At 41.9% G+C, this 24,666-nt stretch overlaps 2 protein-coding genes across 44 annotated transcripts in view; both read left to right on the forward strand.

Annotated features, from left to right (window-relative positions):
• MYOT (myotilin) overlaps positions 1-19,297 on the forward strand; it is a 55,854-nt gene extending 36,557 nt beyond the window's left edge. For 10 of the 40 annotated variants that reach the window (XM_083728462.1, XM_083728434.1, XM_083728460.1 and 7 more), the window contains 9 exons: positions 4,926-5,090; positions 7,712-7,868; positions 9,997-10,098; positions 13,417-13,466; positions 14,606-14,738; positions 16,264-16,471; positions 17,308-17,473; positions 18,174-18,307; positions 18,693-19,297. In XM_083728462.1, coding sequence (XP_083584588.1) covers positions 4,926-5,090; positions 7,712-7,868; positions 9,997-10,098; positions 13,417-13,466; positions 14,606-14,738; positions 16,264-16,471; positions 17,308-17,473; positions 18,174-18,307; positions 18,693-18,868 — 1,291 coding nt within the window. In that variant the 3' untranslated portion in view covers positions 18,869-19,297. Of the gene's footprint in view, positions 1-376; positions 1,921-1,994; positions 2,696-4,495; positions 5,091-7,711; positions 7,869-9,996; positions 10,099-13,416; positions 13,467-14,605; positions 14,739-16,263; positions 16,472-17,307; positions 17,474-18,173; positions 18,308-18,692 lie in introns of those variants that run through there. The other 30 variants (XM_083728439.1, XM_083728437.1, XM_083728440.1 and 27 more) reach the window with 19 other exon arrangements.
• Positions 19,298-22,764: 3,467 nt separating this feature from the next.
• The window catches only part of PKD2L2 (polycystin 2 like 2, transient receptor potential cation channel), a 33,078-nt gene continuing 31,176 nt past the window's right edge, over positions 22,765-24,666 (forward strand). Inside the window, exons 1-2 of one of the 4 annotated variants that reach the window (XM_083728489.1) lie at positions 22,765-23,300; positions 24,275-24,376. In XM_083728489.1, coding sequence (XP_083584615.1) covers positions 23,249-23,300; positions 24,275-24,376 — 154 coding nt within the window. In that variant the 5' untranslated portion in view covers positions 22,765-23,248. Of the gene's footprint in view, positions 23,301-23,744; positions 23,765-24,274; positions 24,377-24,666 lie in introns of those variants that run through there. The other 3 variants (XR_014561593.1, XM_083728490.1, XM_083728491.1) reach the window with 3 other exon arrangements.

The raw sequence follows: 24,666 nt of genomic DNA on the forward strand, positions 1-24,666 counted from the left end.
CTTCTAAGCACTGTTTATGAAAAATACTTCTGAGCTATATATATATATATATATAGCCATATCTGGAGACCTCAGTGCACATGCCACTAAATAATAGGTTGGCCTTTTAACAGGGGCATTCTGAAAATGTCAAATCAGGGGCATTTTGTGCAAGTCTGGATTGTAATGCTGCAGTCGAACCCCTTTAAAGGAGTTCAAGATTTCCGTGCAAATCTCTGCGCGGAAACCTAGGCAGGAACTTCTCCTAGGAGGAAGGGAAGAAGCCTCGCTGCCTGTGTATTGTGAAGGAAATCCGAGACTAGATGCCCAGAGAAGAGGGGGGGGATCACAAGCCTCTGGCCGTTTTCGTTTTTTCTGCGCTTAAACAAGGTGGTTGTGTGAATTGGGTGGGAAAGCGAGGCTTTCTTTCACGTCTCTCCACCATAAGCTAAGCATCCAGACACCTCGTCGGTTGGAACCGTCTGCCGAGACTCCCTGTGAGGGAGGAAGGTCAGAGGGGTACTTGAACAAAAGGAGCGCCAGCAGGGCTAGGTTGGAAATCTGATCGGGTGTGACACAATCTCCCCTTGTCTCCGCTTCAGAATCAAAGTCCCTTCGACGGCTGGAATGGGGGGGGGGTGTTTTATTTCGAAGGGGCTGCTCAATTTGCGAGAAGGGCTAATCCAGCGCACTAGTTTATTCTGCCTCGTTAAACTCTTCTTCACTTCTTCACCTTCGCGCCTATGCTTCCACAGACAGGTGGAGCAGCTTCAGGTCGTACCTTCTCTTAGCTGCCTTGAGCCAACCCGCTTTGCCCAGTTAGATCATAATTTTAGCTTTTCCTCCAGAGCCGGGTTTTGGTTCGGAAAGTTCACCCGGTTCAGCACCGCTGTTCTCTTGGAAGAGGCCCGCTGAAGTTGGAGCCAGATTATGTGCAAAACTTAGGCGCAGTTGGAACCGCAGAGCATCCGGGTGCGCAGGAATGGTAACGCTCCCGAGGATGCCCTTGGGGCGGTGGGATTAGTTCGAGGCTATTCCGGGCTCGGTAGGCTGTGAGCTGCAATTTGCTTTGAATTGAAGTCCCGGTGAAGATCGGTGGGCGTCTTTTTCCCGGGGGGGAGGGGGGCCTTCAGTGAGTTGGCCGGTACCGCAGCCTGAATCCATGAATGGAAAGTTGTGTTAGCAGTTGGGAGCACTTCTCTTGCAAATGTGTTCTTTTTTCTTTCTGTTTTAAGGGAGCCTTTCTCACCAAACTTACTTTATTTTAGTCTGTCCTCTCCCAAATCCACGTGCTATATACGAACATGTTAAAAGTTACGCTTGCTCCCAGTAGGACGTTTTTCCTTGATTTTCTTTCTCCCCTCCCAGTATCGTTGCCCGCGCAGGCGCCATGGGCGGGGAGGGGGACAGCTGCCCCCATCAAGTAAATAAATAAAAATTACCAACTAAACTAACTGACCAATTGCATCGCAGATAATTTGGTTCTGCCCCCACCCCCACGCAAGGCCTCCCCACCCCCAATAAATCTTGGCTACGTCCATGACAGGCGCCCCCGACCAAGAGACTTGTGCAACGGTTTTAAAGTGGCAGGCGGTCTTGTGCACGGCTACTCGGGAGTAAGCCTGATTGAATCCCTTGGGGTTTACAAGAATAAATATGCACGATATATCGGCTTGCCTAACAGAATCGCTGGGCAGCCTATGTCCTACCTAAGGAGAGATGACCGTGGTAGGGCGGGGGACTTTTATTCTGACACCTTAGCCTGGGTAGGTGGACAAGCGGGCACATCGGATGTCATTATTTGGCAGCAGATAAAAGTCACTGGCCTTATTAATACTAAGCAGAGAGCTACTATGATTGTAGTCTGTGTTAGTGAATGGCTGGCTTCCCCCACCAGCACTGGTTAAAAACACCTCAGGTGACACCATCTTTCGACAACAGGTAAGACTCTTTTGTTCCTCCCCTCCCGCCTTGCTTTTAAACCGCTGGAGCGGTAAGTGCGTCGCTTTAGAGAGGATCCCGAGTGCTTAGCATGCAAGTATTGCGTTAGGCTCCAAAAAGTGGATCTTGTAGAGAGTTAAGACCCACAGAGCCAAGCGAGAGTTTTGAGTAAAAACTCGTTTAGGATCTCGCTGTTAGTAATGGATGCGAGGTGCAGTGGAACCTTCTCTTTTAAGATGAGTTGGAAAGGGAACGTTTTGTATTTGTGCTCAGTAGGATATGTGTAAATAGCAAAGTCAATTATATTAGGCTCTCACCGGCTCGGTTTGTTTTGGGGTCTGGGGGACACCTTGCAAGCTTTATAGCAGGGGTGGGGAGGAAGAGTAGGTGGTGTAGTATTAAAGTGTTCAGCCTTCTTCGCCATGCCGACTTAAAGGTGATTTTGTCTTGCATTCCTGAAATGTGCAAAGAGGAAGAAGTAGGAGACTTGTTGCTTTCTTTTTCATAATTATTTACTTAGGGTTGCATCTTCTTTTAAATATCGAAAGGAAAAGGCTTTATACAGCGCACCCCCCTCCCCTTAATAATTTGATCTCACTGGGGAATGTATGACCTCATGGTACCTTCTTTAAGTTCTCCAGTGAAAGGAAGACAATGTACTGTATTTACACACACACAAATATATATAGCAAAACAGCTGATCTGGGACTCGGCAGGGGGAAACAGCTGCTCTGCTGGTAGTTTTTGATTTGGAAAAATAGCTGATGGAGAAAGGGTTAAGTAGCTCTCCCCCCCCCCCCTACTCCTATTCAACCTTCCTCCTAGAGGTCTTTTCACTTTTAAAAAAAACCCAGTGGCATGCATGAGATTTGGGAGCTTGCAGACAGGTGCTTGTGGGATGGGTGCTCTTGATGTATGCATTTTTTGCGGTTTTCACACAACATTGTTAATATAAGAATGGCAGCTTGTATGCTTCCCCCAACCTCATCAGGATTTACCCTATCTGGGTTTAAAATATATCTATACTGTATATCTAATTAAGTTTTCTAAAAAATTGCCAACTACTCAGTACAAATCCCTGTCTGGAAGCACCTAAAGGGTTTGCTATACAGTAACACATTAATTGTTGGTTGTATTGATTTAAGTATTTCCCATAAGCAACTTCCTGAATTTTTGCTCAGTTTTAAAAAATAAAACTTCCTCTTTATCTATAGCTTACAGTTTGCATATGAAGAGTCATGTTAATAGGAATTGTTGCTAACTAAATCTGTAAATGCTTGCTTCTTGTAACATCCATATGAGCATGTGGCTGAGGGTGACTGCTAGTTCGGACAGAAAATGAATTGGGTGAACATAATCTCCTGTATAAGGTTTATCTTTTGTGGGTTGCAAAAAGTTGTGGTTAATTAGGTAATTGTAATCTATAAATCTTACATAATTAAAGTTGTTTCTGCATATTTGCTGCTCACTGATTTTGGTAGTTCTCTATAAATTGTTGATGAAACTGGACTCTAAATCTGAAAGTGAGGTCTAAACTTTTAATTTCCCAGATGACCCATTAGCTTCCAAGGAACTACTTGGAATGACTACTTGGCTTTAATTATTATTATTATTATTATTATTATTATTATTATTATTATTATTATTTAAAACCCCACCCATCCGGCTGGGTTTTCCCAGCCACTCTGGGTGGCTAAATTTATTTAGTTGTGTACTGTATATAAATTTCTGTAGGTTTAGCACAAGCCGGAAAAAGGCAAGCTCACTCACCCAATTAATTTCAATGTGAGATCAACACACATTTTCTGGTTAGAACTTGTATCTATAGCTGTAAAATTACAGCAAAAAGAAATCTTGGTTGTTGAGAAGGCTAACAGTATGTTAGTGAGGAGCCATGTTATGTTAACCCTAATATACTAGCATATTCTGTAACTTTTTAAAAACTGAATTCAAGTCAATTTATGTGAGATGCATTAAAGCAGCTTTAGTGTTCTCAGCTTTGAAAAAAATAATTTTTTTCTGATCTGCTTATGCTTTCTTCTGACACACAGCAGCTAGAAGCATCCCTTTTAATGAAGACAAGATTGGTGCTTGTTCATTGTACATACCTTTTACTTTCACACAAGTTGTGAAGCCTCCATGGAAAATTAGTGTTAACATTCTATAATCATAGGTCATTTATGGAACCAAAGTTTTGCTTTTTTGGGGGGGTCTCCAGTCATTGACCGCTACATTGTATGCTGAACACTGTGATCATTTATTTAATGGGCTAGTATCTTTTAATGGTAGCTATAGGGGTAATCCAAGAAAAGTAACTGTACAGTATATTAAAGCAAGTGTATTCACTATTGTATTTTGGAGAGCAGAACTTTCAAAAGCATGTAAAGCGGAAAACTTTTAATAAAGAATTAGCAGGGGGAAAAGAGGTTAGACAGGTATACCTCCAGGATACTTTAGGTACAAGACGTTATGTTTTGTCAGGGTTGGGCAACCTTCCAGTCTGATAAGTCTACATGACCTTTTGCTAGTCATTGTGGCATGCCATTTATTTTTTATTTGTATTGTTTTCCTAAAGGAATTGCCATCTTCAAGACAGCCACACTCTGCTGAGGCAGGGATTCTGTTCCACCCAGGAACCTAGCCGAGAAAGGCCACAAAATTTATCAGCTTATTCTTTCCAGCCACCAACCCAAAGCCCTTTTTTCACCTTCTAAAACACAGGACAATTGTGAAATCTTCCCCATGAGTGTCAGTAACCTCCCATCCGTGTCCTCTATGTATCAACCAAGCATGTTTAACTATGAGCGTCCAAAACATTTTATCCAGTCTCAAAATACATATCAAGGGAAACCACAGCCTCCAGGACCAGAAACCTCTACTACGCTTCCAAGCAGGCAAACCAAACAGTCTTCCATTCTAATCCAGCCTTGTAATCCTAATGAGAAGAAGTTTTCTTCCTCTTCATCGCTGAGCTCGCCAATCTCACTCTCCTCACCTTCATATAGTGCTTCATTTCCCGTAACACCTGCATCTGCACAGTCTCCTGCTAGCTCCTCATCTGGGCAGAGGATTTCATCCATGCATAACCAGTCCCCTGCGGCATTCCTTTGCTCCGTGTTGCCCTCCCACTTTGATTATAATAGCCAAGGTCCTTCCTCAGTGGAGTCAAAGTAAGTATGTTCTTTCCCTTGAAGTATGTGTATGTATGGCTCTTGAAAACCCTTGGCCTGTTTCATCCTGTGCTCCCATGTGCTGTACTCAGTTTCAAGTGTTGACTCTGGAGACAGGCGGGGAAACCAGGAATGGCAACCTTGAGAAGTGCCCTTCATTTTGCAAAGTCTGCTTTTGCTTTTCTAAATGCCAAGGGATGGGAGGTATGTGGTATGAGACATGAGACATGAGACTTCCCAAAGCTTAGTATAAGAGAAGGCAGAACATGGTTGAAAAATAAAAGTAGTTGCAGAATGTCCCATTCTGTTTTTTAGTTGGATACTTAAACCAGGCCCCAAATGCATGCTTATATCTGTGCTCTTCACCTCAGTCTCCCCACCCTGGCCTCCTGGTTGGCGTATGACAAAAGCCATGTCTGTTAAGGGATCCTTTTTAAAGACAGGATAAATTATCTTAAGCCAGATACGTATCCCTTACATTTTTCCAGGTTTTAAACATGAATTGTGGCTCTGTCTTTTTGTGAAAATAGGTGGGGGGACTGCTTGACTGATTTATGTGTTGATTGACTTTAGTAGGGCAACCCCCACCAAGCAAATTTGCTACAATCTTAAGCAGACCCAAGTCCAGTTGAACTCAAGAGTTACTTCTGGGTAAAACATGCTTAGGACTGTACTGTTAAATCATAACCAAAGTTAGTCTTTCACTGTGTTTTGGTTTCACCAGAAGCAGCTTAGTCATGCTGGCCACATGACCCGGAAGCTGTACGCCGGCTCCCTCGGCCAGTAAAGTGAGATGAGCGCCGCAACCCCAGAGTTGTTCGCGACTGGACTTAACTGTTAGGGGTCATTTACCTTTACCTTTTTTTTTACTCCCCACTGAGGATGTCATGAATTTCCGCCCTAGCGATAATTCCTCATAGAGTAGGAATTAAGCCAAGCAAATTACACAAAACAAGTGGAATTATTCCCTGCATACAATCTATCCCTCAGTGGAGATATTTCCTGCTCTCCAGTATATTATGGTTTTGATAATGTATATTTAGAGCAGACAAATATATAACGGAGAAAATATATTGTGGGAAATTGAAGAATGAAAACTCTCCCCCGCTACCCTTAAATTCTTTGAAATGTTTTATTGACAGTCAGCTTTCTTGAAAAACGAGCTTCATACCAATTAGGATAAGTGTTTTGTTCCCAGAATAAAGGACAACTCTTGGTAGTGCCCAGACAGAACGCAATGTTCCACCTTCCTTGTCTCTCCAAACAACCCTTTCTTGCTGTGCTTTGAAAAGCGGTGGCATTCATATTCTGCATAATATCTGAAGGGCACAAAGGAGCGCCAATGGCAGGAGTGTTTCCTAATCATAATAGGGCTGAAATGCAGGTGCTACAAAGGCAAGAATTTGTCTGTAAGGGTTACACATTCCTGCATTAGCCAGCATAATACATGATACGTATAAAATACTTTGCATTCCTTTAATGCTTTTCATTGTAAAATTGCTAAACATTTTGCCATTATTTGCGTTCTCAGAGGTGGATAATCCTCCAAGACTAGGACTACAACCCTAAGTATGCATACCTGGAATCAAGTTCTATTGCAATCAGTATGACGGAATTGCAAGTAAATGTGTACTGGAGTTGAGTGTGAGACAACAGACAGAAGACCCAGTCGTGGAATGTTTAGGGAAGTAGCACGCAAATATAGTAGAATCAGGATTCCTGGTGTTGGTGAATCCTGCTGTGAAATTATTAGGGGTGAATTGCCAAGAAGCTCTGAACTAAAAATGCCAAAAATTCAGGGCTCACAGATTGAGAGCTAATCCTGAGTCTTCCTTCATAAAATAAAAAGATACCCTTGCAATTATCTGTTCAGAGACAGATTCCTTATGTCTCAGTCTTAAAAATAAATCTAAAGTTCAATTTTGGCCATACTGGATGTCTTGTTGGCACATGACTTAGCTCTCTTTTCTATAAAAAATAGTCCTAGGTTGCAGAAAATGAAATGACACAAGTAAGCTACTGGCAGTACAGTGGTACCTCGGGTTACGAACTTAATTTGTTCCAGAGGTCTGTTCTTAACCTGAGGTACTAATTTAGCTAATGGGGCCTCCCACTGCTGCTGTGCTGCCGGTGCCCGAGGTACTACTTCCGGGTTAGTGGAGTTCATAACCTGAAGTGTTTGTAACCCGAAGCATTTGTAACCCAAGGTACCATTGTACTCAATGTATGTACCTATTGAGGCAACATTCAGTATATGTACCTATTAGTATTAAGTAGCTTGGAGAATGCCCAGAAAATAAGGGGCGGACCAATAGCTTGTGCCTTCTTCCAAACATTAATTATAATATGGGGTCAAATATGTGGCAGGTGCCATTGCCACCCAGTAAACTGCATAAGCCTAGAAGCCTAGAAGCACAGCCCCACTTGAAAGTAGTTGCAGTAATATCCTGTGCATGAGTAACATGTGACTATGGCTACCAGTGTGACTACATATGGTGTTGATGTTGTCTTCTGGCACAGCAACTGAGTAGCAAGACAAACTTCTAATGGAGCTGCCTTCAGTAGTATGTCTTGTATCCAGCTCTAAATAGCTACCAATTTCACCTTTCCCCTTAAATTAGCAGTTATTCGAAGCCTATGTACAAGAAGCAAACCAGCAGCACCAAACCAGTGCAGAAGACATCTGACAGAGAGATACAAGGAACGAAAGACGCCCTCATTCAAGACTTGGAAAGGAAACTACGATGTAAAGACAGCCTTCTCCATAACGGGAACCAAGTAAGAGATGTATAATATCTGACAGAGGGGAGCTTGCAAGTTAAGTGACTGAGCTGGATGGCTCTGAGCTTGGTTACCGTGCAGTTTGTGCATCTTAAGCCAGGCATAGCCAATGTGGGGCCCTCTCTCTTAACTCCTATCAGTCCAAGCCAGTATGGCTCATGTTTTACTAAAACATGAGGGCACCATGTTGTCTCCGCTGCATTAAACCAATTTAATTAGCTATAGCCCATCTCTAAAACCTATTTGATGTGTGATCAAATATTTATTTCATGAATTTTATATATTAAAAACATTTTAAAAATCAGCAATAAACTAAAAACAGATTACAACACACATCAGTATACTACATGTCTGGGGAGGCTTGTCTAATAAATATGATTTTAGCAAGTGCTAAAAGATCATGTTGAAGACGCCTGCCTGATGTCCGTAGGCAGGAAGTTCCAAGTGTAGGTGATGCCACACTAAAATATTGATTTCTTACAAATGCAGACTCGAGATTATGTGACACCTATAACACCTGTAATGTATGTTGAAACTGCCATTCAAACTGTGTCAATTGAGAAAGACATTCTCTAGGTTAATTTAGGAGTACTTTTAATATCAAAGGCAATCATTTCAGAATTGGGAATGATTTCACTGAAGTGCTGTCCTCCAGAGCTATTGAGCTCTGGCAACAGAGTGGCTTCTTAGAGATAAATTGGCCCTTGAGTCACCCGTGCTTAATTTCTGATCAAGGGCCATTCGTGGATGTAATCCTGTAATTTACAGTTGATGCCAAAGCCATAACCTGATCAAAGTCAAAGCTAAAATCCTATGGCAAGGATGTGAGAGAGATTAGTTTAACCACCAGGATCTCAACCATGTATGTCAGACTATGTTGTAGCAGACAGTTAACTACTAGGGTCCCGCTGAATATGTCACTTCTGTGTTGACTTTTCCCCTGATGTCAACATCAGCTTACCCTGTGTATGTCATTAATATATGTTTTTCCATAGCAGTCATCTAGGAGAAGGTGAGGGTAGCAAGCACATTATGATTTTGAGTAGATTGAACTGGATTGACACTGGGTACATTGAATTAGACATTGAAAGAGGAGAAGAAGGAACTCCACACAAGGCTGTTACTTGCCACAGTAACCCCATGATTTTACCCTGCTTACACCTATTTAAAAGAAGTGGTGTTGCACTTCATGCATCTTGTCCCAAAAGACAATGGATTTGAGATCTGAACCTTCGCACCCATTGAGCTTGCCCAGAACACTTGTAGTACACTAACTTATTATTGCTCTTGCTTTATGTATTGGCCCAGGCTGAATCTATCTCAAATGAATTAAAGCTTCTATTTAACTTCCCAGATCATGTATTTTATAGTTTATTCATTCATCAGGTAGCTTGAATTGTGTAACAACCATTAGTAATTTGCAAGTACTCTCAAGCAGTGTGTGTGTGGATATCTGCCTGGATCAGCTGTATGTTTAGTAATAAAGGTAAAGTCCAGTCAGAGTAAATTGGGGTGCGGCGCTCATCTCGCTTCAGGCCGAGGGAGCCAGTATTTGTCCATAGATAGCTTTCTAGGTCATGTGGCCAGCATGACTAAACTGCTTCTGGCGCAAAAGGACACCATGATGGAAGCCAGAGCGCACGGAAACGCCGTTTACCTTCCCACCGCAGCTGTACCTATTTATCTACTTGCACTTGTGTGCTTTCAAACTGCTAGGTTGGCAGGAGCTGGGACAGAGCAACGGGAGCTCACCCCATCGCAGGGATTCAAACTGCCAACCTTCCGATCAGCAAGCCCAAGAGGCTCAGTGGTTTAGACCACAGCGCCACCCACATACCTGTTTTGTAATAAGTCCTCCCTTGGCCTAAGCCCTGAGAGACATGCATGTGGAATGGAATCCAGAGCTAGTTTTATTCTTGTTAATGTGTCCCTTCCTTGGTTCTCCTGACTGCAGTGAAGAGATCCCCTGAGTAAATCAAGTATTGGAATACTTTAAGACATTCATGGGCTTGTCTTGCAGTTATCTCTTCGTGTAGTCAGCTCTGTTATGCTGAATAGGAATTAGAAGTTCAAACAGCATTAAACAGCCTTTTCTAACTAACCTTTTCTTTTGCTCTGTGTTTAGCGTTTAAGCTACGAGGAGAGAATGGCTCGCAGGTTACTTGGACCAGAAAATGCTGCATCTGTGTTTGAACCACAGAGTGAAGAAAACATACAGGATGCACAAGTAAGGTTTTTTTTAATAAAAAAATATATATTCACAGTCCAGAACATAAATTGGGATTTCCAAAAATAAAATAAGACTGGGGGTTGGTAACTGATAATAGTAATATTTGTTCCTGCTGTCATCCGTACGACCTAGCAGAATTTTTTTCTGAACAACATTCAAGGGATGGATATTAGGATTCTTCATTTGAGGAATAAAGATACATTATGCTGCCCAAGACAAGACATGGATTAGGTGACACTTGTGTCCTCCCTCCATAGTTTCCCATGTTACCATGGTAACATAAGGATAAGACCACTTCACAAATGGCCCGTCATGGGTCACTGCAATATGCATAATAAATACATATTCATAATAATAAAGACATATGCAGGTTAAATGTAGGAAAGGAGGAGTACTTGTAGCCATCTGTGGGTTCCCATGCTGTCATGACCCGCACCATGAGATGATTACTTCAGCTGACACGTATAGTTGGCTTGTATAATGGCTAGCACATCTACCTTGCTTCTAGAATTTGCACCGGATAGTGATTCCTTACTGCATAGAAAATGCTAAATGGTCACCTGGAACATCCAACAAAGCTGTCAGACCTCTTTGTCTTTCACCTTGAGGTGATTTCTCTCCCACACCGAATTATTGTGACTCAAATATAATTATAAAATAAATCCCAATAGTACAGCAAAATTTTGATCCAGTTCACTGTGGCAGATGCTCATAGTGTATTGCTGCTCAGATGTGGCCACAATGGCTTTCCGTAGCCAACAGGACAGAGGAAGAAGTGGAGTGATGGGAAGAGAGCACACAGAGCCAAGGAAGTTGTAGGAGTGATGCAGAACACAGCATGCAGAAGGATGATGGTGAGCAGAATGGGCTGCACTGTATCACTGAGCATCCTAAGTGCAGATGCTTCTCTTTTTCAATGGAACAATTGAGCAGGGAAATGCACTTCCCCTCTGCTGTTGGAACAATGGGATCTGACTGAGGCCCCATATACACTACCCATTTAAAGCAGTATTGTGCCACTTTAAATAATTTTGTCGTTCCCAGAAGAATCCTGGGAAGAGTGGTTTGTTAAGAGCGTCGAGAGTTGCTGGGTGACCCCTATTCCCCTCACTGAGCTACAGTCTTCAAATTAATTTAACAGTCAATGCCTCTTCTCAGGGAACTTGGAGAATTGAAGCTCTGTGAGGAGAAATAGAGGTCTCCTTTAATAGCTCTCAGGACCCTTAAAAAACTACACTTCCCAGGGTTCTTCAGCGGAAGCCATGACTCTGTAAAGTGGTGTGATGCAGATGGGGCCTGAGACAAAGGCTGAACTTGGCCCCACATTACCAGTATTTGCTCCACTGATGTATAGAAAAAGTAGAAAAAATGGGGGAAATGATTGGGGGAACTATATCTGTGGACACAGTTAAATCCCAGGTCGAGAATTTATTTTCTAGTATGCTTTGTCCTAGCTACTGCTGTCAGTGGCCTCTTCAGCTACTGGATTTATGATTTATTGATGGTTGATTAGGATTTTAACTGGCCCAGCTTACTCCCAGTACTGGACAGAGTGGTATGGCGATTAAATGGGGAGAGGAGTGAGAGACAAGGCTTTTACTTAAGGCTTTGGTAGGGTAACAGTTTAAAACAATGGGAAGGGGTTGGGGGGAGATAACCAAATTTTACATTTAAGTAGCTAAGATAAGATAAAATAGAGAAATGCATCCAGCTATATCTATATTAGATGTTTTCCTTACCAAGACAATACTTATCAATTTGCATCTCCAATTTCCATTTCAGGATCACTTTTTGATTTTTTTTTCTTCCACTCCTTTCTGCTGCAGTATCCACCTGCTCCCTAACACGTTTGATTATTCCAACTCCCTTAAAAGTCTTTTCAGCCCTCTTCTATCTCCTTGCAGCTGTTCAACTCTTCAGGCTTTTATCTCTCTGTCTACCCAACTTTCTGACTGATTACCCCCCTTCTTGGAGTTAATGGTGTTGAAAGGCTGTAGGAGAGTCTCTGTTACCACCACACTAGTCATAGTGTTATTGAACCTCAGTTATAATTGTTTGAAAATACTTATATCTCTCAAAAACTTCTATAAAGTCTCTTAACACCGGACTCTGAAGACAAATTTGCAATGCCAAGTCATTACGTTTATGACAGGTACCCTATTTTGAACATAACTTATATAAAAGTTATCTCAAAGAAAAACTTTTAAACACAAGGAGGAGAGTTTTAGTTAAGTGTCTATTTCTTCTTTAATTGCTAGGTTGCTAGGGGAACCTTTAACCTACAGTATCCCATTGTACAAAATTCTCTGAGCAAAACATCCCCATTTACTTTTAACCTGCCTGTGAGCTTTTGACTTTCCTATGCACAAGAGAGTTTAAAGTGAAAAGGACCATTTTATAAACATCAGTACGAAATAGCTAAAAGTCCTACTTCTTCACAATGTAAAATATTGTCAGATATTATCTTCTAAAAATGCTAGCCGATAGCTCATTGGTGTAGCAAAATAAAAATACCCATGTTAGATAGTTCATGAGCTTACTCTGGTGTAAAGGTTCTCTTGACTGCTAAACCAGTGTTCCAAAATGCAACTATCAGATGTGAAGAACTTGACACAGTGTTAATATCGTACTGTGTTGGATATACAAATACCTAGAACTGTTAGTGCTGCACTTCCTATAATTAACTGTCCTCATTGCTAAAATGGCAGGAATACCACTGTGCCTGAATTATACCTTGTATTGAATTCAATTACATCTGTTCTTTAAAATGCTAAGATGAGTTGTGTTAGTGAGGGAAAAATAAAATAAAATCCCAGTTGCTCTCATAAAGCCTGTGTGATTTGGTTCTAGTGCTGTGACCTAACAGGGAAAATATTTTCCAGCTTAAGATGTGCTGATTGCCATTGGTAGCCTTTTATGAGTGTGCACAACAGTGTGCTCTTGCCAATACTTGACTCTATTCCTGGTCAGCTGAAGGACACTGTGTCCCTAGCTCTCATTTCAGATACTCCAGTGGGATAATAGTCCCCCCACCCCACCCCACAACAAAGGTGACATGTTTGCCAAAATAGTTTGGACCAATGGAAAGAATTGTGTCATTCCTCTTGCGCATGATTCTGGCTCACATTTGTGACTGCTGATTATGACGACTTTAGGGGATCAATTTCTTTTATAGTCTGCTTTAGAAAGTGCTTGTGGTTTTAAATGAGCAGTTTGTTTCTCCAGAAAGATTTAAGCTGTAGGATGTTCAATTGAGAGTCCATCATATGTGTTCATGATTAAAGCAGTGATCATTACCTCTTCTGATTTTTGCAGCAGCAGAACTTGGAAAGCACACGACTGCACGTTCCTTCAGCACAAGCAAGGTACATATTATGTGCACATTAACCTGCAAGGTGTATGCTAATGACATGAGATCTGATCCAAACTGCATACACTGGTTGTGTGAACTGTTACCAATAGTGGCCCTAGAGCAAGAGTAGCCAGCATAGTGCCCTTTGGATGTTCTTGGACTACAGCTCCCATCAGACCCAGCTAGCATGGCCAATAAAAAGGGATGATAGGAGCTGTAGTTGAGCAACATCTGAAGAGCACCACATTGGCTACCTTTCCCCATGGTTTGAGAGCCTTGGGCAAGAGAGTCGTTTGGAGTCCCTTAAAGGTATGAAAGCAAGTCAGGCATCCACATCATCTGGTCCAGCTGCGTGCCACATGTGGAAGGGCTGAAGCGGGAAGCCTGCTCATAATCATATGAAATTGAATGCCCAATGGGGACAGAGTTTTTAAATCATACACTTCAGCGCATATGATTGATTCTAAGTTGGTGGCGCTGTGGGTTAAAGCCTCAGCGCCTAGGACTTGCCGATCGAAAGGTCGGCGGTTCGAATCCCTGCGGCGGGGTGCGCTCCCGCTGCTCGGTCCCAGCGCCTGCCAACCTAGCAGTTCGAAAGCACCTCCGGGTGCAAGTAGATAAATAGGGACCGCTTACCAGCGGGAAGGTAAACGGCGTTTCCGTGTGCGGCTCTGGCTCGCCAGAGCAGCGATGTCACGCTGGCCACGTGACCCGGAAGTGTCTCCGGACAGCGCTGGCCCCTGGCCTCTTGAGTGAGATGGGCGCACAACCCCAGAGTCTGTCAAGACTGGCCCGTACGGGCAGGGGTACCTTTACCTTTACCTAAGTTCGAAAAACATGTATTATAAACAATGTAGTTCAGTCTTCCTGTAAGGGGAAACTGTGTAAGGCACAAGATACCACATTAAATACCATGAGGCCAAAGATCGGAGTCATTCTATGATATATGCATGAGTTATTCTCTTCAACAGTCCTAGATAGTTTATTGCCATAATGAAACTGCAAAACTAGAAATATAATTTTGCCTCTTTGGAAACTATTCTCACCAGGCTATTGTGCAATGGAACTATTAGCACATACTTACTGTGGGTGTGTAGGGGGAGAAAGATTATTATAGGAATACTTTATTGCCTTGTTGATGTGCCCTTTTAGGAGCAGGCCATCTTCAAGAGGGGAGAGGAATGAGCAAGGGTCAATCCAGGAGAAATTTTTTCAACCACGTTTTGTACAAGTGCCTGAAGACATAACAGTTGAAGAAGGAAGATTTTGCAGGATTGATTTCAAGGTAATGTATGATTTCAAGCCACTTTCAACACAGCTGTCCCTCCTAATAGATTTAAGCAGTACTTTTTTCTGGGGGGGGGGTATGCAGGGGTATGCATACCCCTAAACATTTAATGAATCCTTGTACTTTTGTCCATTTACTGTATTTTCCCCGATTCGAACTATAAAAAGGTGATTTTCTTGAGTCAATATGAGAGTACCCCTAAACGTTTTTTTAGAAGGAAAAAAAACCACTGGATTTAAGAATTGCCTTGTTGGACCAGACCATGGTCCATTTTGTTCAGTGTTCTGTTTCCAGCTATGGTCAGTCCCATGGTTCCTAGAAGCTGACAGGTGGGGCACAGAGGTAGTATCCTTCTGTTTTTGTTTTCCCCAAACCTCTGAAGCTTTGGAAGTATATTGCCTCTGATCATGGAAACAGGATTAAACCTACATCCTCCATGAATTCACCAAATCTCTCTGTAAAAGCCATCTAAGTTGCCAGCCCCCACTGCATCTTCTACTAACATATTCTGAAAGTCAATTATGAAATTCCAGTAAGAGGAATTTAGGGTATGATTGGAAACCTTCCTGGGCTGCCTGATCAGCCACTGCCACAAGGCAAGGCATTTTTAAAGAAACATATTAACACTGCAAAAATGTGGAGCAGTGTATTTTCTGCAAACCAAGTGCATGCTGTAGTTTGGTTTGTGCTGTGCCTGGTAATCTTCACAGAAATGAGAGTCTAGGCACAATTTTGCTAGTGTTCTTGTGACCTCCCCCCTGCACTGCCTTTTTTGTGCTTGCATGTTGACAAAATCTGATAATGGGCAGAAAAGTCTGAAGTTTTGCAGGCCACTGAGCATTGCCCCAGTTATCCCTTGTGACCTAGTTTTGTGTCATACAATTTCTTTCACACAGTCAATGTCACACCACTATGTGTTGTATGTATTTTTATAGCACAGACCCATTTTGTGAATAGAAATCACTCCTCGTCTTGTTTGTGTTATTTTGTTAAACTATGACATTTATATATGACAATACTAGACTCTTTTGTAGACCATGTGGTATGAACGTAGCTCTGTTTCCGCTTTACAGTCGTACCTTGGAAGTAAAACAGAATCCGTTCCGGAAGTCCGTTCAACTTCCAAAACGTTTGAAAACCAAATTGTGGCTTCTGATTGGCTGCAGGAAGCTCCTGCAACCGATCAGAAGCTGCAGAAGCCCCATCGGACGTTCAGGTTCCAAAAGAACGTTTGCAAACCGGAACAATCACTTCTGGGTTTGAGGCATTCGGGAGCCGAAACGTCTAATTTCTAGGGTGTTTGACAACCAAGGTACGACTGTATATGTTACAAAACTGCAACCCAGAATAACACGTACTACACAAGTCAGTCACAATGTGTGCAGTGATTCTGCATATATAGAGTATCAAATGAACACTCATTGATGTTCCCATGAAGACTTGCCATTTGGCATGAATTACAGTACCACAATACCTTTATCTGACACAACCTCCTTAGTATCTATTGTCTTTCCCCTTGTAGGTCAGCGGCCTCCCAACTCCAGATGTGGCATGGTACCTAAATGGAAGATTAGTTCACCCAGATGACTTCCATAAAATGATCGTATCTGAGAAAGGCTTCCACTCATTCATTTTTGAAGTCGTCAGGGTCTATGATGCTGGAACATGGGAGTGTGTGGCTTTCAATCGTGCTGGAGAAGCTTCCTTTACAGTAAAGCTAGATGTCATTGGTATGAGAGAGCTTTGTCTATTTGGAAACAATTTTTTGTGTCTTTACTTCAGCTGGTGCATTCTGTTACAAATATCCTTTCTTTTTGTGCTCTTTGATAAGGGCTGTATCTAAAGAAATTTTCAGAATTTTAAATTATTGTGACATAAAGTCATATCTTGTGTGCATGACTTTCTAAAAATGAAATTTCTAAATGTTATCTACAGTGATGGGGTTTCTAATGCCACTGAAAGTGGGAATCCACTACTTAGTCTCAATATATGAGTTTGAGAGCTGTTCTGCTCCTACTCTTTTGGGTACAACACCAAATGAAGTGTATAGCCGGCATGGATGCACAGCCATCGATACTGAAATAAATAGGAAGACTAGGTTCATAAGCAGGGCTTTTGGATACGAAGTGAGTTCAGAATGGAACCACTGATGCAAGCATGTGTGTCAAAGATTGCACTGTCCAGGATATATCTTTCATTTGCAGCAAAAGAGGGAAACCCCAAGCAATTGAGGAGGGAAAGCTGGAAGCAAAGGGGTAGAAGAAACTGTTGAATATCCTAAATTTAAAAAAATATTAAATGTCAAGTCCTTCAGCAAGGGATTTCAAAATGCAGAGTCCTAAGTCCTTAATTCTGTTCTATCCACTTTCTTTCTACTTTTCAGTTAGCTTCTGTATTTTTGAAATGACCAGATGAAGGACCTGATAGATTGAAATATGCTAGATTATAAATACATTTGGGATATTAAAAATGGCTTTGTTTTTATTTGCCTTCACTTTTAGTCTGTCATGGCTGTAAGATGTCATCTTTTGTCTTTTTTTTTTTTTAAATCCAAACTTCTATCTAGCTCGAGAACATCGGAAAGCCCCAACATTCATCTTTAAACCTCAGAGCACAAGAGTTTATGAGGGGGATTCGGCCAGACTTGAATGCCAAGTGTCTGCTATCCCCCCACCACAAATATACTGGAAGAGAAATAATGAAATGGTACAATTCAATACAGACAGAATCAGGTGGGTATCTGTATCATGATGGGCCTCTTAGCTGTTCAGGAGTCAAGTTGAATCAAATACTGTTGGTGGGTCTAGTTTAATGGTTTATAAACTGATATGTGGTGTTTTTGGCTCCAAGCATTGGGAAAAAGGGAATTGCTGTGATTTTCAGCTTCATCACTCTTCTACAAAAAAAAGGGTTGTTCAGAAGACAGTATTATAGTCTGCAGTGTGGGAGAGCATTTTTGCTTTAAGCAATCTTGAGCTAGATGTGGACTAGATGTTGAATGTGGAGAAGGGGCCCTCCAAAGTGACTGCATAATGGGAATTTGCAAAATATTAGAAACTGTTAGGACTTGAAAAGTGGGAGGGGATCTGCAAGATAAGGACTTGCTTACATGGCCTGATACTACATTTAGCTCAAGGGCACTGCTGGACAGTATCTATAGCGCCCCCTGGGTATGGTCTGAAGCTAAGTAGGCCTGCCCAGGATCTGGGTGGATAACCACTTGGAAAACACATTCATGCTGCTTTGAGTTCCATGATGGAAGAAAGGCAAAACATAAATATCAGCAAATTTATATATGCAGTTGAATATAGATCTGTGTCTTAGAAATACCTGGCAATGCTTAAGAAGAATGATTTTCATGAAGTATATTAGCCTTAAGGTAGGAGAGGGGACTGTAATCTTCATTTTTTTGTCATTTTTCTCTTTTCCTAGTATGTTTCATGATACCTCTGGGAAGGTTTGCTTGCTGATCCACAATGTAAATAAGAAAGATGCTGGTTGGTACACAGTATCTGCTGTCAACGAGGCAGGAGTGGCAACATGCCATGCCAGATTGGACGTGGCTAGTAAGTACTTCTTCATTTTTCTTCTTCTACATATGTGAATGTTGATGCTACACTCCCTCCCCCCCCCATAGGCCTGCACAGTTAGGTGAACCCAGGCCAATTGAAATGAGCATGTTTTAGTTAGGCCTAACTTTGCATACAGTTGGACTGAAGATGTGAAAGATGGAAGGTATTGATGCACCGAGTATATGAACATGTCTAATTGGCATGATTGCCTAAACTCCCTTTATGTGTCTTGCATGTAGCACAGATGATCATCCCTTTTGATGTAGCAAGCTGAAATGGGGCGACTTACTTGATTGGACTGTATCCCACTTTTCTCTCTCCCACTTTCTAAACAAACTAATCTGAATTATTTCTCTTTGCTTTCTAAAATCTATTTCAGCTCACACATACAAGCCAGTTCCAAACCCCAAACCACTGAAGGTTCGACCAACTTTTAGCAAATACTTGGCACTCAATGGTAAAGGTCTAGATGTGAAACAAGCTTTCTTCCCGGATGAAGGAGAATTTCAGCGTATGGCAGCACAGTCTGGACTCTATGAGAGCGATGAACTTTAACTGGCAACGGGGAAGAAACTTTCACTCCTGCAACAGACGTTTATGAACAGCACATGCAATTAAGGGGGTTATTGCGCTGATAAGCAAACATACCTAATATATTTTTATTTATTATTTAACTCCTGCTCCTAGTTCTGCTGTTGTGATTATACTAAGTCTGATTTTTATAAATGTGTGTGACTGTAGCAAGAAGGAGATCCAAATGTTTGTATTTTTAATTTTAAAGGCCAAGAAACAAGGGCAGTGGATGATCATGAAAGTGTAGATGGTTTGAATGCATCTAGATTCAGTCACAATATTTTTATTTGTACTGCTTTGTTAATACCATGCCCCATAGTATTATAATTTTTTGCTGCCTGGCTATTAAACATAACTTGAGTGCTTTTAATGAAAGTTTTATGTCTGATGCAAATAAAATTTTAAATATAAGACTTGTCATGTGCTTTATCCTTATAAGTTTTGTGAGTTGTTGTTTTATTATTATGTGAGCTTTGGGTAATTCTCTATTACAGAAATTCTCAACAAAATTGTCATAAACAGTACTTGACTAAAGAAAATTGTCATTAGTATTTGGGTTAAAGCCAGACAAAGAAGAGAGTATAAAAATAAATCTGAAGGAACTGCACAACTACCGTCAGGCCATAAACAGTACAGTATGTTGAATATTTATTTAATTTGTATTCTGCATTTCCAAAAGTGCCCAGGCTGGCAAATATCAAAATGTGAAACAGTGCAATTTAAAATAAAAAAGAAAGAACATAAAAATAAAATAATATTTAAGATAAAGTAATATTTAAGATAAAATAATGATATAATAATATATTTAAAATATTAAAAAATTCAGCATTGCACATTCCATTTGCTCTTATGAACCAATATTTTGATGCTACATTTTGGGGTATGTTGGCTGGTTTCACTGGCCTGGTTTTGCTGCAGTGCCATGCTGGGCTAAGTCATGGTTTGGCTTAGCATGTCCAAACCTGGGCTCATATTCTCCCTGGGGAAGAGCAAAGTTGCCATGGTCTCCTCTCTGGGTGCTCATGGATTTTAAGAATTAGTCCGCTGGATAGCAGAACTTCAGACATAAGGAAAGTAGACGATGGAAGAGTTTTCAACTCCCCCAGGGTGCTTTTTGAGAACCCCACTAGCTTCCCTTAAACATGCTAAAATAGTTAACTAAAGTGCTGGATTCACTGTAATTAATGAGTTTTGAGACTGAAGTAAAGTCAGCTTCCTGCAGATTGTGAAAGCAAAGTGTAGGTGATTTAAAACCCTTGCATTCAGGCTATAATAATTAATAACTTGCAAGACCTTGAATGTACTGTTGCATGACACCTTCAGTCTCCAAGCTGTGGGGTTCCAGATGCTCATCCTTTTGGAAATGAGGCCCAGCAGAGACTGTGGTCTCTTTATGACATATGGTTTATTTACACAAAAACAACCTGAGCCTATGATGGAGGGGTTCACAAGACTCGAAGAGGGTCTTGCTTCTCCCATAGGTGCAGATTTGGATTCAAACATACATCAAACATCCTGCACTTATCCTCTCTCCAGCTTGCTACCTTTACCAGACTGCAACCTTTTCCCTCCAGCTCACGTCCAAGCCAACTCTAAGACTCTACTTCAGACTCTGGCTTTGTCTTCTAACTAACTCCCATTTGGCACAGAGCATCCTCTCTTTTGCATTCCTAATGGCTCATCAGCTTCCTTTTGTTCTGGCTTATATTTTAACATACTGGACCCAGGAATTTGGGGGAATTTGGTACCCACAAACTTATAATGCTACAAATACCATGAGCTTTCAGAACCTTTTTTATTTTATGGATTGTGTGATGTGGTTTGTAATAAACACTTGAAGTAGCATTCTGGGTACTCCCTAGGCTGAGCTGCTCTTAAATCCCCCTTCCGTGTGCTGAGTTATAGGTTCCTTGGAGTGGAATATCTCTAATATTTAACCATTAACATGAATAATAGGAATTTTTTTCTGAGATACACAGGCTGAGACTTATAGGACTTTTCTCAAAGGCAACCATTTCATAATTGGGCCCTAGCAACATGGTTCTCACAGCTCCATTCCATCTCTGTCCTCCCTCCATTGGTCAGCAATCTGCCCATGGAGCATACCCATAGGCAGTTGGGGTTCTTTTTGCTCCATTTTGGTATTTATACCTTGGGGTTAGTCTGTACCTGCCGTACTTCTCAGTATTCCGTGTGTTGGGTGTGGTTTTGGCTGCATAAGCATGAGCACAGGAAGACTCAATATAGAATATAGATAATAATTTATCATATATTGTATATTGCATGGCATACAACATAATCATAACACTATATAATCCATGAAAACACAAAGTACAATTCTAAAATTCTTTTGCAACCAATGCTTAAAGCAAAATAAGCCTGGCGAAAAGCATAAAAAGCTATACATTAAAACTAGCGACAATAAAGATAGGTGTTACACATTAAAAGCACAACCATGTAACAATTTACATTATACTGTGTGTTTTTAGTTTTAAAAGTGTAAAGTGGGATTATACATCCAATAAATAATGTATGACAATTCAAAAATAGTGAAAATCATGCAGGTTCTGTGTGCACCTGTTTAGTATCAGGGTGCCTCATAGTCATTGTGTTTGTGTGTCTAACTAGAGCATCTTTGAAGCACAGAAGCAATGTGCTGGAAAAAGTGGAGTGACAAAATGGATATGCTGTCCAGTGACTTTGTTCCACACAAATTCATATAGGCAAGAGAAATATGCTTTGGGTTTCTATAGGGCAGATTTCCACATTTTAAAAATCTGTCATTGCAGATCGGGCCAACTAAACTCGGGAATCCAGGTGCATGAAGAAATATCTGACATGAGGTTGGAAACTAGTTTCAGACTTCATGGGTATGCAAAACCCTGATGGAAAATGGCAATTGTAGTAGGATGCTGTGACTCAGATATTTATTTCTGATTTATGACTGCTCACAGGGATGCTTGGGACATTCCATCTGGAGATATTTTCAAACACCTAATCCTTTCCCACCTGATCTTACTTATGAACTTGCTCTAGAGTGTATCTGAAGAAGTGTGCATGCACACGAAAGCTCATACCAAGAACTGACTTAGTTGGTCTTTAAGGTGCTACTGGAAGGAATTTTTTTGTTTTGCTCTATTAAAGTTATTTCTGTCTTCAGTAAGAAGTGGTTGCTGAATATTTAAAAACCCAAAATTACAGAGAGAAGACAGGAATCAGCAAGAAAGCAGATGATGCATATTATTATACTTTATAAAGATAATACTATAATATTTTAGAGTTCAATGGCATGATTTGAAACATCCACATCAATTAACCTCCCAATATTACTGGCAGAATGAAGCTCTTCCAAATTCAGAACTTTCCAGACAGGCTGATTAAACATAGTATGCCTTCAAATAAGTTGCTGGGAATCACAAGTGTGGAATGTGTTGTTGCGTTCATGTCTTACTTTGTGACCTTCTCACAGAGATATTGTTGGCCACTATGAGAACAGGATGCTGGACAATGACAGCGTTTTCAACCCATAAGAAGATCCAGCAGACCTCTTTTTATACAGTATTATTAAAGCAGGCTTGGGCTTCTGTAATTTTATATTGAGAAGAGGGGATTTTGGCAGGTGGAGCTGCTGGTTTTAGATGTGACCAGCTCCACTTTGTAAATCCACACAATTCCCAAGGCTGTAACCTTAATTTATGCCTTCTTCCTCGAAGGAGTCCCATTCAGCAACATGAGGCTGACTTCCGAGCACCTGCTATGCAAAAAGGTAGAAGGAGCCTCCGCCACCTGTGCACTTGGCGAGCTATCCTAACTGCAAAATGAAGTTTATACGGAATGTTATATTTGAGAGCCAATGCGGACCTGGGAAAAACCAGTGTTGAAATCCCCACTTGGGCATGAAGCTCACTGGGTGACCTTGAGCCAGTCACTAACCTACCTCACAGGGTTGTCGTGTGGATTAAATGGGGAGGGGGGAGCAATCCAGTCACAGAGCAATCCCGCTCAGAAATATGCGTCATATTTTTCCATGGGCTTACTCTTACTCTCAGGTAAACCATACAGGGTGGCAGGCTTATTTCCCCACGGGAGTGATGGGTTAAGGGGGTAGCATTAGTATGTATGCGTCCCCAGCTGTAATCCATCTTTGTGGGGCGGAACTTGTTGTGGGAGCCGGCCTGCCCGACGGGGCACCTTGGCGGGGTAAACCGAAGGCGCGTCCCGTGGGGCGAAGCAGCCTCTACCCCGCTAGGGCAGCCGGCGGCGGCCCGTTCGTTACTTCGAACCCGGCGCGGGGCGGGGGCGAGGGCGAGGCAAGCGCCCCGCGCAGGGAAGCGGCTCCTCTTCTCCCTCCCTAGAGTCGCCATGGCTGTGTCCACCCAGGACTCGTCCGTCCTAGAGCGGCGAAGCAGTTTCGGTGAGTAGTAATGGCTGCTGGGGCGGAAAGCGCAACTGTCGGGGAGAGGGCCGAACTAGGCCTCTGGTCGCTGGCTCAGCGCCTTGGCTGGTGTCTCCCTACATTGCCTCTAGTCAGGGCCACAGCCCGCCCAGTCTTTAGCTTCAGGGCGACAGTGCCATTCCCACTACTTCCTATTCCCTGCCGAATGATAATACAGTACTTATTCTTCTTATGATGGCTTGTAAGAGGGAGGAGGAAACGCCTCCCAAGCTAGGCCTGAGGACCTGGAGTAAAAATAAAAATAAACCAGAAATGCCGCTGCTGTTCAAACGTAGATACCACTTCGACGACGCCAACCCCCCACCCCAAACTATTTTCCCCCAGTCCCATTGCTGGCAACGTGGCTTGACAAGGTGTCCGCATACCCTCCATCCCCACACAATCAAATTCATACATTTTGTATGAGGAGCTTAAGGAAACAAGTACGTAGAGACTAGTTGGATTGCACCAAATGGCATTTGGTTCCTAGCAGGAATAGCCAGGCAGATGCTACTGGCAATTCAGAAGCAGGGCATGCAGGCACTCCTGTTTAACTCAGTGAGGCTTTCTCCTGGGAAAGTGCAGCTAGGCTTGCCATGCATTTTAACGTACATGATTCCCCTCAAATAATTTGGGAACTGTAGTTTGTTAAGGGTGCTAGGCACCACAGCTCTGCGCAAGGTAAACTACAGTTTCTAGGATTCGGGGTGGGGGTGTATTTTAAATGTATGGCACATAGATAGCCTTACTTGAATTCAGCGCTATCAGAAGCTAGTTGACACATTTAAGTTTACATCTGTCTTTTACCACAGTCTACAGATAATTGAATATTTATTTTTCTTGCAACGTAGAAGCGTGCTTTTTTTGGTTAGGTTTGATCATTCATACCGCAAACTTTTAATTAGTTCTTGACATTTTCCTTGTGTTCTTTCTGAAAACTTCATATTTTATAGGGAGTATTAAACCTCGACTGACTCATAGCAGAGAACTTGAAATGAGAACTACCTTTCAAGAGCTACTGATTTACATAATTTTCCTTACAGATCTATGTATATGTAAGTCCATGGGGAAAAGGGGATTGTTGACATGCAAATGCTGCTCTCCCCCTCCCCCCCGAAAACATTTCATGAGGTGCAAATAATGAATTACTTGGTTTGCAAGCCTATGCAACTTGAAAATGGTATAAATGTAGGGTGGGGTGGGGAACCTTAGGCCCGGGAGCTGAAGGGGCTTCTCAAAGCTTCTCTACCCAGCCCTGGGAACTCTGTCCAGACTACAGTCCTCACTGGATGAGTTTCACAACCTACTTGAACTGTTCTTGAACTGTGTCTTTTAAGTGTGATAA

Source organism: Podarcis gaigeae (genome assembly GCF_964106915.1).
Source record: "Podarcis gaigeae genome assembly, chromosome: 2".
Classification (NCBI taxonomy): domain Eukaryota; kingdom Metazoa; phylum Chordata; class Lepidosauria; order Squamata; family Lacertidae; genus Podarcis; species Podarcis gaigeae.